The 17321-nt window shown below is 44.5% G+C and overlaps 1 protein-coding gene across 1 annotated transcript in view; it reads left to right on the forward strand.

Moving 5' to 3' along the window:
- STK26 (serine/threonine kinase 26) overlaps positions 1-17321 on the forward strand; it is a 73443-nt gene that overhangs the window by 40754 nt on the left and 15368 nt on the right. Inside the window, exons 2-4 of the mRNA XM_073543491.1 lie at positions 5296-5526; positions 9371-9427; positions 17188-17296. Of these exons, the coding sequence (XP_073399592.1) occupies positions 5296-5526; positions 9371-9427; positions 17188-17296 (397 nt within the window). The remainder of the gene's footprint in view (positions 1-5295; positions 5527-9370; positions 9428-17187; positions 17297-17321) is intronic.

The raw sequence follows: 17321 nt of genomic DNA on the forward strand, positions 1-17321 counted from the left end.
AAAACATTATCTATGAGCTCAAAAACCTTTCAGGTGATGCGGTTTTTAAAAAGCTGATCTGCTTTTGCAACTGAAAAACGTATCCTCAAAAAACGCAGGAAAAACGCTGTGTGTGTGAATGTAGCCTTAGATCAGGAATAGAACAGCCATTTATAGTGCATTTCATAACTTTCCCAAATTCCTATGAAAAAATATTCAGCACATTGTGCATTGTACTACTGTACCCAATTTATTATATATTTTAGGAGTCAGACCATTTTATACCGACTCCACCAAAATGAGCTCCGACTCCAACTCCACAGCCCTGCTCCTGACAATTCACCAGCCTCATACTTGCCTTTATTGGCTTATGGGACAACGATTGAACCATTAGGCTATTATCTGGAAGTAGAAGCAATTTGATCACTGAACTATGCAGATTTACCGCATCCAACACATTCTGTTGATGAAATTTCTTTTGCAGATACGCTAGTCGCTAGAGAAATTGGTATGCTGCGTTCTTGATAGTCGCGCTGCATGTCTGTCTCCGCGGGTGATCCGCTGGCGCACATACACTCATAGTAAACATGGGATTTCCAGATATCGCATCCACTATGGTGTAACATCTGGCCGCTGCTGGTTTGATGCTGCTTAAATACACAGCATCAAATTTGCAGCAAATCCTGATCATGGGCACATACCCTAAAACTCGTCTGTGTGAACCCCACCTAAAGATGAGGGTTTATTTACACTGGAAGAAATTGTTGAAAGGAGCATAAATCAGATATAAGAACAATAATACAGTATTACATTTTTACATGAATAATCCACTATAAATAGCTGAGCAGTACACAGTGATTGGGACAGAGAACACATTTTTCAGACCATAATCTCTTTATATAGAGGGCCGTATAATCCGGGGGTTGGCATTTTCTGGACAGACACTTGCGGGATGATTTTATATTGCCATGCGTATGTTGCTGTATACTCTAAGTCACAGTAATAAAAAAAAAACTGCTTGTATAAAATGCGTGAGTCCAGTATTTCTCAGAATCAGTAAGGGTATGTTCCCACAGTCAGTAAATGCTGCGGGTGGATTGGATTTCAAGAAATCCCATATCCACTATGTGCTCTGACACATGTCCCTGCAGAGACGGACATGCGGCACGTCTTCCCCTACCGCAGCATGTCAGTTTATCTTGCGGAAATGCGAGTCTCCACAAGATAGTTACTCATACAATGTATTGGACGCGGTGATTCCGCACGGTTCAATGAACACATGCGGAATCACCTGCGCTCAAAAGCTGTCAGCGCATTGAACGGAGCAGACATGTGCCGCATCCATAGCACTGCCAATTACTGACTGTGGGGACGTAGCCCAATAGGACTGAACTGCTTCCGTGGGTTTAACCTCTTTGACAACAGTGGCAAGCGTTTTCCTCTGGGAAATGTCATTAGGGAAGTAGATATGTCTTGGTCGATAATCTGAGCGACCACAGCAATAATGGTGGATATGTTGGTTGTCTGCTAGATTTAACAAGAACAGTCAATGATTTCTCTACACTAGTGATTCTCCTTCCTATGGGTGGAAATGTTCTTCTGAATAGACAAAGCTGCTGATGGCGACACGTCTAAGGCTTTAATTTATGGAACGTGTACTTTTTTTTCCCCTTCCTTTTTTGACATTTCACTACACATAGTTTTTCTGAGCCTTTTTGAAAGGCAGTCATTAGCTGCTGAACCAGCTTCCATCCCAGCACCTTTACTTCTGACCTCTCTTGACCTGCTGCAGCTTTAAAACTGTTTTGTCTCTGCGTCTGACTGTGGGGGCAGCGATCCGCATGGCACTGATTCACCAGTCTACTAGCACTCGAGTACATTTTTCCTTTTTTTTTTTTTCTAATTTTTTTTTTTTAAATTCTTATTCCCTGGCATTTGATACGAGGGTCGATTTTCAGGGCTTCTGGTCTGCAGTCACTTTAACATGAGTTGCTAAGGATTATGGGATTTGGCTGTTTGCGTATATGGAATGCGGGCTTTTTTTCTTCTCGCTGTCCAGCAAAGTGGACATAAATGCTTAATATTTAACATGCTAACTCATCAGAATTCGATGTGCGCGTTTAATGGAATTAGACATATTTCTTGCAATTTCAGAGTTGCTTATCACATCTCATGCTATAGGGAAGAAAAAGTTTGTCAAAAAATGAGGGGTTAAGTGTGCTGGTTTATGCAGACAGCAAGTAGTTCGTGAACCTGTCTGCATGTTTTTATATGTGAAAGTCATTGTATAGAAGTGTGACCAAAACCCTGTAGAAAGTCTGGTAATTCCTTTTATGTAAAGCTTCATTGTGCCAGTCATGACAACTAGTGTAGAAGCCATATGCAAATCAGGCTATGGGCGTGTCGGTTAAAAGTCCTGCAAGTGCTTTGACACGCCCCCCAGTGCATTTCCAGCCTCATTTGCTTATCACTTTTACACTACATTTCTCATGACTGACACAACAGATCTCTCCAAAAAAATATCATTTTTGTAGAAAAACCAAACCTATGTAACCCATTCCACTACTTCCATTTGTAAAACAGTGCCAGCTTGTCCCCTTTTACATAGTGTTTTACTTGGTTATTGTGCTCAAATATTGGCTTTGAAAAAAGCCTCCAAGCTATTAATTCTGTAGCATTACGTACTCCGTACTCTCTCGTTTCTCAGGTTTCATCGGTATCTGCGTAGTTTCTTTGTTTCGTTTTTATTTTATAATGTATTTCCCTGGAGGCGTAAATGCCCACATTAGTTCATTATGGCAGCGGTATCTGATACGTCAGCAGAACAACGTACACTTTTCTGCTATTCTTAAGTCCACCCTTGTATTGGAATAGATTCACAGCTCTGCACAGATTTCTTGATTCTTTTTGTAGTGGAAACATTGTTTCTATTAAGCCACGGTCACACGTTCAGTGTCTGTTCAGTATTTTACATCAGTGTTTGTAATCCAAAACCAGGACTGGGAGATAAACGCAGAAGTGGTGACGTGTTTCTATAAGGGAACGTGCACACGCTGCGGAATGCTCTGCGGATTTTGTAACATCCGCAGGTCAGAAGTCCTGCGTTTTATCTGCCGATTAGCCTGCGGTTTTGCCCTGCGGTTTTCCATCTCTACAATGGAGCAGATGGCTATTCGTTCTGCGGATTTGAAACCGCGGAAAATTCTGCAGCATGCGCACTGCGGTTTTCATTTTGCATAGAAAATAAAGGTAGTGTACAACGTGCAGGAACTGCTGCGGATCCACAGGGCCAAATCTGCAGCGTGTGCACACACCCTTAGCCGGTTTCACATTTGCGTTAAAGGCCGCAGCGTCGGCCTTCGCACGGGCGCCGATAAGCCCCGCCCCCTGTCGCCTCCACCGGTAGCTCCGCCTCCGGGCGCATGACGCTGCATGCGTCCTCTATCTTTATCACTGAGGATGCAGGCCGTGCACAGTATGCATTTGGCGGCGCCTGCGTCCTTTTGAGGGTGCGCCGAGCACAACCAAATTGCAAAAGGTTGCGTTTGGCGCTGGTCGGCACACCGTCAAAAGGACGCAGGCGCCGCTAAAACGCGTACTGTGTACGGCCTGCGTCCTCAGTGATAGGGGACGCATGACGCATGCAGCGTCATGCGCCCGGAGGCTAGCGCTGCCGACGCTGCGGCCTTTAACGCAAATGTGAAACCGGCCTTATACTTTTCCTCCGATTGTTCCGCTCCTGGTTTTAGCTTATAAAAACTGGTGCAAAATACCAAATACTGAATGTGTGAACGTTGCTTTAAGTGTTTTTCTGTAGAATGAAGGGAGCATGGAACTGATGTAGTACCGTGGCCCCCTGTACCCTGCATGCTGGCCCCCTGCCACCCACTTATGTTGGGAATCACACAGTGACCCCATTCAAGTAAACAGCTGGCTGCAGGTCCATAGGTAGGGAAAATTAGTAATACCTTCTTACCTTGGGTTGGTGCGGGATGGGTGTCCCAACAGTCAAAAAGCTAATGGCATTTGTAGAATGTTTAAGCTGTTTACTGTGTTAAATCTGCCCCTTAAAGATTCACTAAAACATGTTTATGCCTGCAGATCCGTGGAGGTCCAGGTCTAAAGATCCCCACTAATCGCTCAAAAGACCACAGAAGTGTGTTGCTTGAGAGCCGCGATCACATAGCTCCTGCCTGAGCGAGCACAGAGGCGTGCAGATTCAGTAGAAGGCATATGATTTTTTATTGCATCCATATTGTGCTTTGTGTAGTCGTTCAATAGAGAGCAATGCACTCCTGCCTCCTGAGCAGCACACTTCTCACTGGTCATTTGAGCCCTTCTGATTTGGTAAAAATGTGGTGCATGAAAAATGAATTATTTAGGTACTCCAAGAGCACCGACCACTAAATCAAAAGTGGCCAGTTTGTGCACTTTTATTTTAGCTTCTCCTCGAATTATACGGGTGTGGGTTTTTTTTTTGTTTTTTTTTTATTCCCACTTTTGACTTTTCAGACTGTTGGGGAAATGGGGGTCTGCTGATTTCCAGGTCCCTACACTCCATACAATTTAGTTAGGAGGTTGGCTGTTACCGCTCCCTTGAAGTCTATGCGCTTTACTGACAGAAATAAAAGCAGCCATCTCTCCATTGTAGTAAATTGAAATTGCAGTGGTTTATGATCATGGCTATAGTGTCCAACAAGGAGTGCAAAAGTTTCCCAAAATGTTCTTTTACTTAGATTCTTATTGAAGGCAACCCGATTTCCCAATGCAATCACCATGCTGATGGGCTGATGTTCTCGGCATCCCCTCAGCTGAGAGAAGCTGCAGCCGCCAAAAGAAATGTACAAACTCACTCTGGCTTTCTTCCCCTGACTACTTAGAGTAAAGTGGTCACAGTTGTTTCCAGAAGTTTTACGGGGTCATATAAAGCTTCCTGTAAGCCTAAGGACACTACCTAGAGACAGGAGGGTAGGAAGTCTTCATATCTGTGCTCTGTACTGGAGACTTCAGATAGTTTTCACTCACTAGTTCAGAGAAAACTGATAGTTGGATTCTGCGTAGGGGAATACTGGTGAGATACAGGCTGTAAGTCATACTGCACAAATAGTGTCATGCCCCTGTACACTCAGGACAGCTTATTCTGCGCAGTCACCTGAAGTCGCAGAAATGTTAGAAGGAATGGCTCTCAATACTAGGAGCATGTGCTACACTGCCATGTTTACTGGTAACGTGTGCTGTCTGCATCAACCAAAATCATTACTTATTGTATGAAGAAGACTTACACCCCCCCCCCTTTTTTTTTTTTTTTGTTCTTAGAACCATCGGGCTGATCCTGAAGAATTATTCACAAAACTAGAGCGTATTGGAAAGGGCTCCTTCGGAGAAGTTTTCAAAGGCATTGATAACCGGACTCAACATGTGGTTGCTATTAAAATCATTGACCTGGAAGAAGCGGAGGATGAAATAGAAGATATACAGCAAGAAATAACAGTCCTCAGCCAGTGCGACAGCCCCTATGTGACAAAGTACTATGGATCTTATTTGAAGGTAATTTTTTTTTTTTTAATTTCCTTTTTGTGTAAGAAGTTGATTTGTATGCGATCAGCCTGTGAGATGCCATGAAAGGATGCACTGCTGTGCTGGTGTGTTGTGGAGCACAAATGGTACAGTTTATCTTAGATTGTGTAATCCAGGCATCAGAATTTCCATCTGGTACCATTTAGTTCATGAGGCCCACTATCCCAGAGCTGATAGCAGGGGTCTCGGGTTAACTGGTCTCCCATGCTCTATAATCGGGAGTGCGTTCACACTCTTATATTACCATCAGCTGTTTTAGCCACTTATGTTATAGTTAAAGGGGTATTCAATAAATGGTTTTTTATTAGTATCTAGACTAGACTGCAGATTTAGACCCCCAACTCCGACTTCAAATAGTTCTGTCCATCTTATTTAATATATATCATTGACTGGGTCTCCTAACACTTTCCTTCTCCGCTAGTCTTGTCTTTATGTGAGCACTGCATCCAGTCGTTAATTGGCTGCAGTGCAGCGGTTCCACACTGATATTGCCATTTACACCATACTAAAAATAATATATAGGGTTGGAAAATCTCTTAAAGGGAATCTGTCACCCCATTTTTCGAGTATCAGCTGCCGGCACCGCCATCAGGGGCTTATCTACAGCTTTCTGTAATGCTGTAGATAAGCCCCTGATGTAACCTGAAAGATAAAAAAAAAATGAGTTACATTATACTCACCCAGGGGCAGTCCAGTTTCGGTCCGATGGGTGTCATGGTCTGGTCCGGCACCTCCCATCTTCTAACGGTGACGTCTTCTTTCCTTCCCGTCATGGCTCCTGCGCAGGCACACTGCTCTGCCCTGTTGAGTAACAAACATTTGAGTAAATTGTCTTTGACTTGCTTTCTATGGCAAGTGTGTTGCATGTGATTTTCAACTAGCAACAGAAAATCCAACTCATTTTGAAACCTTTTTGACTGTCACAACATGACTTCACAGAACACTTTGCTATATGGCTCAAGCCCAATACGCATAGTGGGGCATTTGGCTTTCACTTTACAGATTTTACATATTAAAAGAAAGGTTCTAGAAGCTTGCGAACTTCAAATATTCCATGTAGTGTATGCACAGTTAGGTCCATATATAGTTGGACAGAGACAACATTTTTCTAATTTTGGTTCTAGACATTACCACAATGAATTTTAAACAAAACCATTTCGATGCAGTTGAAGTTCAGACTTTTAGCTTTCATTTGAGGGTATCCACATTAAAATTGGATGAAGGGTTTAGGAGTTTCAGCTCCTTAACATGTGCCACCCTGTTTTTAAAGAGACCAAAAGTAATTGGACAGATTAAATAATTGTAAATGTTCATTTCTAGTACTTGGTTGAAAACCCTTTGTTGGCAATGACTGCCTGAAGTCTTGAACTCATGGACATCACCAGATGCTGTTTCCTCCTTTTTGATGCTCTGCCAGGCCTTCACTGCGATGGTTTTCAGTTGCTGTTTGTGGGCCTTTCTGTCTGAAGTTTAGTCTTTAACAAGTGAAATGCATGCTCAATTGGGATGAGATCAGGTAACTGACTTGGCCATTCAAGAATATTCCACTTCTTTGCTTTAATAAACTCCTGGGTTGCTTTGGCTTTATGTTTTGGGTCATTGGTCGTCGTTTCATACTACAGATGGACAATCAGTTTGGCTGCGTTTGTCTGGATCTGAGCACACAGTATGGCTCTGAATACCTCAGAATTCATTCGGCTGCTTCTGTCCTGTGTCACATCATCAATAAACACTAGTGACCCGATGCCACTGGCAGCCATGCATGCCCAAGCCATCACACTGCCTCCACCGTGTTTTACAGATGATGTGGTATGCTTTGGATCATGAGCTGTACCACGCCTTCGCCATACTTTTCTCTTTCCATCATTCTGGTAGAGGTTGATTTTGGTTTCATCTGTCCAAAGAATGTTCTTTCAGAACTGTGCTGGCTTTTTTAGATGTTTTTTTTAGCAAAGTGAAGGCTAGCCTTTTTATTCTTGATGCTTATGAGTGGCTTGCACCGTGCAGTAACCCTCTGTATTTACTTTCATGCAGTCTTCTCTTTCTGGTAGATTTGGATATTGATACGCCTACCTCCTGGAGAGTGTTGTTCACTTGGCTGGCTGTTGTGAAGGGGTTTCTCTTCACCATAGAGATTATTCTGCGATCATCCACCACTGTTGTCTTCCGTGGGCACCCAGGTCTTTTTGCATTGATGAGTTCACCAGTGCTTGCTTTCTTTCTTTCTCAGGATGTACCAAACTGTAGATTTTGCCACTCCTAATGTTGTAGCAATTTCTCGGATGGGTTTTTTCTGTTTTTGCAGCTTAAGGATGGCTTGTTTCACATGCATGGAGAGCTCCTTTGACCGCATGTTTCCTTCACAGTAAAACCTTCCAAATGCAAGCACCTCAGATCAACGCCAGGCCTTTTATCTGCTTAATTGAGAATGACATAACGAAGGGATTACCCACACCTGTCCATGAAATAGCCTTGGAGTTAATTGTCCAATTACTTTTGGTCCCATTAAAAACAGGGTGGCACATGTTAAAGAGCGGAAACGCCTAAACCTTTCATCCAATTTTAATGTGGATACCCTCAAATGAAAGCGGAAAGTCTGAACTTCAACTGCATCTGAATTGTTTAAAATTCATTGTGGTATTGTCTAGAACCAAAACTAGAAAAATGTTCTGTCCAAATATATATGGACCTAACTGTATGTTACTGTGTGGTAGGGCTGCACGTGACTGTGCATGGTAGGGCTGCACGTGACTGTGCATGGTAGGGCTGCACGTGACTGTGCATGGTAGGGCTGCACGTGACTGTGCATGGTTGGGCTGCACGTGACTGTGCATAGTAGGGCTGCACGCGACTGTGCATGGTAGGGCTGCACGCGACTGTGCATGGTAGGGCTGCACGCGACTGTGCATGGTAGGGCTGCACGCGACTGTGCATGGTAGGGCTGCACGCGACTGTGCATGGTAGGGCTGCACGCGACTGTGCATGGTAGGGCTGCACGCGACTGTGTATGGTAGGGTTGCACGCGACTGTGCATGGTAGGGCTGCACGCGACTGTGCATGGTAGGGCTGCACGCGACTGTGTATGGTAGGGCTGCACGCGACTGTGTATGGTAGGGCTGCACGCGACTGTGGCTGGTAGGGCTGCACGCGACTGTGGCTGGTAGGGCTGCACGCCACTGTGGCTGGTAGGGCTGCACGCCACTGTGGCTGGTAGGGCTGCACGCCACTGTGGCTGGTAGGGCTGCACGCCACTGTGGCTGGTAGGGCTGCACGCCACTGTGGCTGGTAGGGCTGCACGCCACTGTGGCTGGTAGGGCTGCACGCCACTGTGGCTGGTAGGGCTGCACGCCACTGTGGCTGGTAGGGCTGCACGCCACGGTGGCTGGTAGGGCTGCACGCCACGGTGGCTGGTAGGGCTGCACGCCACGGTGGCTGGTAGGGCTGCACGCCACGGTGGCTGGTAGGGCTGCACGCCACGGTGGCTGGTAGGGCTGCACGCCACGGTGGCTGGTAGGGCTGCACGCCACGGTGGCTGGTAGGGCTGCACGCCACGGTGGCTGGTAGGGCTGCACGCCACGGTGGCTGGTAGGGCTGCACGCCACGGTGGCTGGTAGGGCTGCACGCCACGGTGCATGGTAGGGCTGCACGTTACTGTTTTTAACCCTTTTTCTGGATTCACATATGGAAAATAAACTCATACTCTTATGTCTACTTGTACATTGCAGTTTAAAGGAATTGCATTAATTTGCTGGCAGGTAATGGGTGTAGGTGCTGCATAGAGTACATATTTGACTTTATTAATTTTTCTTTCCAGGGCACAAAACTATGGATTATTATGGAATACCTAGGAGGAGGCTCAGCGTTGGACCTGGTGAGTTGCAGAAAGGCACTTGACTTTTTCTAAATAATTATCTCTTTTAACGTCTTTGAGGGTATTTGGGACCCGTGACTACAGTTATAAAGTGGGAGGGAGTGGGGGCTTTAAAGAGGATCGGTCACCCGGTCTAAAGTGGTCAGTTTTTGCTCTGATTTTATTCCAGCTGCTCCTGGGATTTTTATTTTTATTTTATTTTTCCATCCTCCATACTGTTTCATATGTCTGGGACTTTCTAATTACTGTTAATTTTTATGATCTGTGCAAGAGGTTGTGGCTCACAGGATTCTCTGGGGGTGGTGTTTAAACTACTCTGTACTCTGTAAGCACCTCCCACTTGGTAAAGACCATAAACATTTGCATCAAATAAGAAAAATAAAACTTCTGTAAATGCATGGCGGATAATAAGAAACGAAAGGAATATTCCGATCCTCTTTTACTGGTATCTACATATATTATCACTTCTGCAGTTCAGATTAGAGACTGCAGATAAAGAGATTTGTGTACAGAAAACTTCCTAATACTTTGTCAGTAGGTCTTAAAAGGAGTTAAATATTTTGGAGAAGGTCACCTTAAGGTATAAAGCCAAATAACAAATGCTGGTTTTTTTTTTGCTAGAAGCAAATGCTAGCTTATAGAAGACCAGATGAAAAAAATCTCACTGGTAATATACATTTGCCATGCTTCACTGGATACATGATCTCACGGACAACTTTAGTTGGGTTCGGTAGTGTATGGAGCAGCTTGGAACAGCAGTTCTTTGCTGATACGCAGTGAAATAAATGGAGACGCCGGTCATCGGCTGCTGGCATGCAGCGCTGCCGGAGCTGTAGGGAGCTCATTTTCTGCTTCGTAATTTTCTTCATAGCTCCTTCATATATGGAGGAGCACAAGTACAGCTCATTTACTGAATAATTCTGTGGTATTTGGGGATGTGAGGCGGGTGGTCCACATTTAAAGATCCTTATCTCTTGGTGAGAGAAGTTACAAATATTGCAGACTTATTTTACTCATTTATATAGCGCCATTAATTCCACAGCGCTTTACACACATTATCGGCACTGTCCCCATTGGGGTTCACAATCTAAATTCCCTATCAGTAAGTCTTTAGAGTGAGAGAGGAAACCGGAGACCTTGGATAAAACCCATGCAAACACAGGGAGAACATACAAACTCCCTGCAGATGTTGTCCTTGGTGGGATTTGAACTTTGGACCGCAGCGCTGCAAGGCTGCACTCTTCAATCCTAAATGCTGCCTTTAAATCAGAACCTAGCCAGTTATGGTCATGGAAAGCAAGCCGATGGCAGTGAAATGTCAGCCTCTAAAATAAAATGGGTGACCATTTAATGTGCGAATAGACCAGGTCCTTCAGAGTCAGAACAGCTCTTACTAGTCTCCAGCCAAGGACCCCCTCCTCAAGGGCATCCTTGTGGCATAATGGGGCCTATAAAGCTGGGTGGGAAGCAGCATGTGTCCTCTCTAAGGGTGTGTACACACGCTGCGGATCTGCAGCGGATTTGGCCCTGCGGATCCTCAGCAGTTTTTGCTGTGGTGTACAGTACCTTTATATTCTATGGTAAACAAAAACCGCAGTGCCCATGGTGCGGATTTTTCTGCGTGGATTTGCTGCGGTTTCAATACCGCAGCATGTCACTACTTTGTGTGGAATCCGCAGCAGTCTCACACCTGCTCCATTGTAGAGGTGTCAAACCGCAGGCTTATCCGCAGGTAAAACGCAGGCTTTTTGACCTGCAGATTTACCTGCGGATTTTGCAAAATCCGCGTGGAAAAATCTGCAGCGTGTGCACACAGCCTCATAGTTCTCCTATTAATCACCCAGCTTTTTAGACTCCTGAATTGTAAAACTGTCTTTTTTTGCATCAATATAGGGATGCAACAGAAGACAGAACTGAATTAGCATTCCCCTGTGCAGTAGTTTACAAAACATACTTTAGAGGGAGCCTGTCACCGCCCCCCCAAAATGTTTATCTGCAGATAGTTGCAATCAAATACTGTTTACTTCATGACCTGGCAGGCTGACGGAAATGCAGCTACGGGGAGAAAGTTTAGGTTTTAGTTTCCCTGCAGCCGCTTCAATCCAGTTAGTGCGCTGTAATCCCTGCCAGGCACAGTGATTGACAGCCTGCTTTGCAGCACGTGTGTGTGTGTGTGTGGAACCGGCTGCCAATGAGTGTTGCGGGGAGTGATTACAGCTCACTCGCTGCACAGTGAGCAGTGACTGTAACCACTCTCTGCCCCTATGACTACTAGCAAGCTGCTGCAAGAAGGTATAGCCTCATTTCTCCTTGTAAACCGGCCAATCATATATGATGTAAATGGTACGTGCTTGCAGATTACCTGTACATCTGCAGGTAAGTATCCTTTTTGGAGGTGACAGGATCCCTTTAAACTAAGTGAACTGTGTGTTACATAGGTAAGGCCGCCTCCTATATTTATAGTGCACGTCTATACCAGAACCCTGACTAACACAGCCGACACGTATATGAACGTCCGTATTCTTGTTATGCCAAAATACATACGGTATGTTCCTGGTGTTGGGCTGAATCAGGGCGCGTTTCCTTTCAGTCTGGGGCAGCACTCTGATCTCTTCTGCATAGGAAACACTGAGCACATGGAAGATGTCACAAAGCTGCCTTTCATCGGCCTGTGATTTCCATACCTAGAGACCTTCCAGGCACTGAACACAAGTGGACTTGTTTGGTGTGAGGCAGTGGAGGTCGCCTTACACCATTCTTCCATCCAGATCTTGCCAATTGCATTTTTTTTTTTTTTAAGACTGGAAAGGAATCAAAATTAGGTTTATAGTTTTGTTTACTGTGAGCTTATTTCCATGTGCCTGGCTCACCATACCTGAAGAAATAAAGACTCTTTCACGCTATGACTGGTCTCTCCAACGGGTGCTTCAGCGTTTCTCTTGTAGTTTTTTTTTTTTTTTTTTTCCTATGGGCTAGGCTGCAATTTCCTGCATTACCCAAAAGTCATTGATTTTGCATTTACTCTCTCTGAGCACAAATTCCCTTTATACATGTGCCCAACATTTAGTGAGACTTGTGAAAACCAAGTATCATGACTGGCAGCTTGTAGAACCTGGCTCTCATCTTGGGGGAAACAGTAAAAAAAAAAAAAAAAAAATGGATGACACAATTTCCTTGCCATTGCTTCATTAAAGGGAATCTGTCACCCTTTTCTTCGACTATTTGCTGCCGGGACCGACATCAGGGGCTTATCTCATCTACAACAGTAATGCTGTAGATAAGCCCCCGATGTAACCTAAAAGAGAAGAAAAAGATTATACTCACCGTGTGGGGGGGTTGTTCCGGGGCCGGTTTAGTTCCGATGGGTGTCGCAGTCGGGCCCGGCGCCTCCCATCTTCATACGATGCCATCCTCTTCTTCCCTTCCTGTCGTGGCTCTGGCGCAGGTGCATTCTTCTGCCCTGTTGAGAGCAGAGTCTTGCAGTGCGCAGGTGCCGAGAGAGGTCCAGCGCCTGCGCACTGCAGTATTCTGCTCTGCCCTTAACAGGGCAGAGCAGTGCGCCTGCGCCAGAGCCACGACCGGAAGGAAAGAAGAGGATGGCATCGTATGAAGATGGGTGGCGCTGGACCGCAAAACCCATTGGACCAAAACCGGACCCGGACCGCAAGACCCCCCCCCCTCCCCGTGAGTATAATCTAACTTTCTTTTCTTATCTTTCAGGTTACACCGGGGGCTTATCTACAGCATTACAGAATTCTGTAGATGCCCCTGATGTCAATGCCGGCAGCTAATAGTCAAAAAAAAAAAGGGTGACAGATCCCCTTTAAGACACCGCTCCCATGATGCATGATTCAGTTTCCCCACTGTTTCTCTGTTTAGCTCCTCCTAGAAAAACAAGTATTTAAATGGTTTCTATTTGTGGTTTTATTGTCTGGGAGGACTAACCAGTTGCCTCATAAAACAGCCCTGCAGATATCTAAAGATCGGACTAAAGTCCAACGCACTTTGTATTAATGCCGCTCTTCATGTGCGAACCTATGATGTATTTCTGTGCACATCATTTCCTGCTTAACCCGTTGGACCTCACAGCAGCTGAATTGTACTGTAATATGGTGTATTTTGAAGGAAAAATGATAATTTTCAAATTCAGAAGTTAGGACTTCTCTATGGATCAATATAAAGCTTGAACACCAGTTGCAAATCCTATATCTGGCTAAACTATTAAAGCAGGCTGGAAATCAGTAAAAAAAAAAATTAAAAAACCTGTGTCACACAATTTCATTATGGATTTTTGTTGATGATTTAGCCATATATTTCACATGTTGCAATTTATAAAATTCATTGAAGAAATCCCCCACATCTGTTACAGGCCCTGTAATGGCCACGTGCACATAGTCTTTTTGCTGTGGGTTATTTTTGTTAAAGTAAACTGAGCAGAACCTTGACGAGTTTCTCCCCTCTGATAACCCCCCCCCCCAATCAATAAATCACTCATAAACTGCAGTGTTTTCTATTTTGAATCTACTCAATTTCGGACTACCATGTAATCATCGAGTGAAGCGAACCATAAATGTAAGAAACAATCTTTAATAAGTCTTAGATGAAACCAAAGTAACAAAGGCTAGATTCATGTAGTAGCAGAGTACCCAGTGGGAATGGGTGTGGGGTGTTACTGATGGGTCCTGAGTTATAGATATATAAGCAGCATCATATTGGCATTGTATATATGTATCAATCACAGGAGTATAGTGTTTTTAGTAAAGAACACAATGCAAAGTAAAGGGCCCGTTAGTAAAGGGCCTGTGTGTGACATCCAGCAGCGATCACACCCCCACGGTGTATCGCTGATCGTGCTTGATCGTCCTGGCCCGTTTTTTCATCGCTGGTCTCCCGCTGGCCACCGCGCATCACTGCGTGTAGCAGCAGGAGCCAGCGATGAGCGACGCTGCACGCTGGTTACCAACGTAAACATCGGGTTTCTAAGGGCCCTGCAGCCCTTAGAAACCCGATGTTTATATGTTGGTAACCAGCGTGCCCGCTGGTCCTGATCGCTGGAGGGGCTGTCTATGTGACGGCTCACCAGAGATCAGCTAACAATGTCCCAGCGATCCCATCCACGTCGGATCATTGGTGGGATCGCTGGGACATCGTTGTGTAACGGTACCCTAAAGCTGCTTGGATAAAAAAACACATCGCAGGCTGCCCAACACAATTTTTAAGTATTACCTTAGTTAGCAAATGGAGGTCTGTCATACAGGATGGACTAGGCATGCCCCCTCACCCCGACACACGTTTTGCAATCTGCTACTTCCCCGACGCCCCCGGAATAAGCTGATTACGAAACGTGCCTCGGGGTGATGCTTCGTCCATCCTGTGTGCCTCAATTTGCTAAGGCCTCTTTCACACTTCAGTTTTTTACAATCAGTCACAATCCGCCAGGTTTTGAAAAAAAAAACGGACCCCCATTTTTCTTTTGAGGATCCGTTTTTTTCCCCATTGACTTTCATTAATGGCGGATTGTGACGGATTGCTGTCCGTTGTATCCGTTTTTTTTGAGGATCCGCCAAAAGTTTCTGTCCGTCAACATCCTCACAGATTTCACAACGGAGCTTGTAACGTTTTTTCCTCTGGCGGATCCTCCAAACACAAATTTAACCCCAAATTCTTTCTGGGTGTGCGCGCTCTCTCTCTCTTTCTTTCTTTCTTTCTTTCTTTCTTTCTTTCTTTCTTTCTTTCTTTCTTTCTTTCTTTCTTTCTTTTCCTTTAAATTTCCTCATTTTCAGGATCCGTCTAAAAACGGATCCTGTGGCATCCGTTCACATCAGTTGAGAACGGATCCGCTTGTCTGACTTTTTGGCGGACTTGAACTGATGCAAAAAACTGAAGTGTGAAAGAGGCCTATGCTAATACTTTCGCTAACTTAGCTTAACTGTCTGTAATTTAGCAATTTACATGAAAAATCTTCTAGCTATAATTGTTGGGCAGCTTGCAATGTGTTTTTTTTTTTTTTTTTTCATCCTAGCAGCTTTACTTTGGATTGTGTTCTTTACTAAAAAAAAAACCCACTATACTCCTGTGATTGATATATACAATGATATTCTGATGCTGCTTATGATTAAATCCTTGTACCTTATATATGCTTTGGTACATTATCTTATGTGATGTCATTAGATCTGGATTAATATATATATATACACTCACTGGCCACTTTATTAGGTACACCATGCTAGTAAGGGGTTGGACCCCCTTTTGCCTTCAGAACTGCCTCAATTCTTCGTGGCAGAGATTCAACAAGGTGCTGGAAGCATTCCTCAGAGATTTTGGACCATATTGACATGATGGCATCACACAGTTGGCGCAGATTTGTCGGCTGCACATCCCTGATGCGAATCTCCCGTTCCACCACATCCCAAAGATGCTCTATTGGATTGAGATCTGGTGACTGAGGAGGCCATTTGAGTACAGTGAACTCATTGTCATGTTCAAGAAACCAATCTGAGATGATTCGAGCTTTATGACATGGCGCATTATCCTGCTGAAAGTAGCCATCAGATGTTGGGTACATTGTGGTCATAAAGGGATGGACATGGTCAGCAACAAATACTCAGGTAGGCTGTGGCGTTGCAACGATGCTCAATTGGTACCAAGGGGCCCAAAGAGTGCCCAGGAAAAATTCCCCACACCATGACACCACCACCACCAGCCTGAACCGTTGATAAAAGGCAGGATGGATCCATGCTTTCATGTTGTTTACGCCAAATTCTGACCCTACCATCCGAATGTCGCAGCAGAAATCGAGACTCATCAGACCAGGCAACGTTTTTCCAATCTTCTACTGTCCAATTTCGATGAGCTTGTGCAAATTGTAGCCTCAGTTTCCTGTTCTTAGCTGAGAGGAGTGGTACCCAGTGTGGTCTTCTGCTGCTGTAGCCCATCTGCCTCAAAGTTCGACGCACTGTGCGTTCAGAGATGCTCTTCTGCCTACCTTGGTTGTAACGGGTGGCAATTTGAGTCACTGTTGCCTTTCTATCAGCTCGAACCAGTCTGCCCATTCTCCTCTGACCTCTGGCATCAACATGGCATTTCCGGCCACAGAACTGCCGCTCACTGGATTTTTTTACTTTTTCGGACCATTCTCTGTAAACCCTAGAGATGGTTGTGCGTGAAAATCCCAGTAGATCAGCAGTTTCTGAAATTCTCAGACCAGCCCTTCTGGCACCAACAATCATGCCACGTTCAAAGGCACTCAAATCACCTTTCTTTCCCATACTGATGCTCGGTTTGAACTGCAGGCGATTGTCTTGACCATGTCTACATGCCTAAATGCACTGAGTTGCCGCCATGTGATTGGCTGATTAGAAATTAAGTCTTAACACACAGTTGGACAGGTGTACCTAATAAAGTGGCCAGTGAGTGTGTGTGTGTATATGTATATATATATATATATATATATATATATATATATATATATATATATATTTTTTACACTTATGGTGCTCTTCATTCGGCTGTGATGGTGTTAGTCTGAAATGGAGTAGATTCGTTTGTTTGAAGTGCCATTTGCTGTATATCATAGACAAAAATTGGATGAGCTGAAAGCATTTATATTTTGACTGAGCATAAAGTGTTGGCTGAATCCAGTGCTGCTTTTTTTGGTATAGCATAATTTGCTGTATAAAACTGGACGTATTGTAACTTGGAACGTCCCGTCTGTCCTTAAACTTTTTTTCTTAAGTTTTGTTATACTATTTTCTTTTTAGCTACGAGTGGGACCTTTTGATGAGTTCCAGATTGCGACTATGTTGAAAGAAATCTTGAAAGGTCTTGATTATCTGCACTCAGAGAATAAAATTCACAGGGACATCAAAGGTAGGCCCATGACAGGTTTTTGTGA

The sequence above is a fragment of the Dendrobates tinctorius genome, unplaced genomic scaffold (assembly GCF_039654945.1).
Source record: "Dendrobates tinctorius isolate UK_male_01 unplaced genomic scaffold, ASM3965494v1 ptg000133l, whole genome shotgun sequence".
Taxonomy (NCBI): Eukaryota; Metazoa; Chordata; class Amphibia; order Anura; family Dendrobatidae; genus Dendrobates; species Dendrobates tinctorius.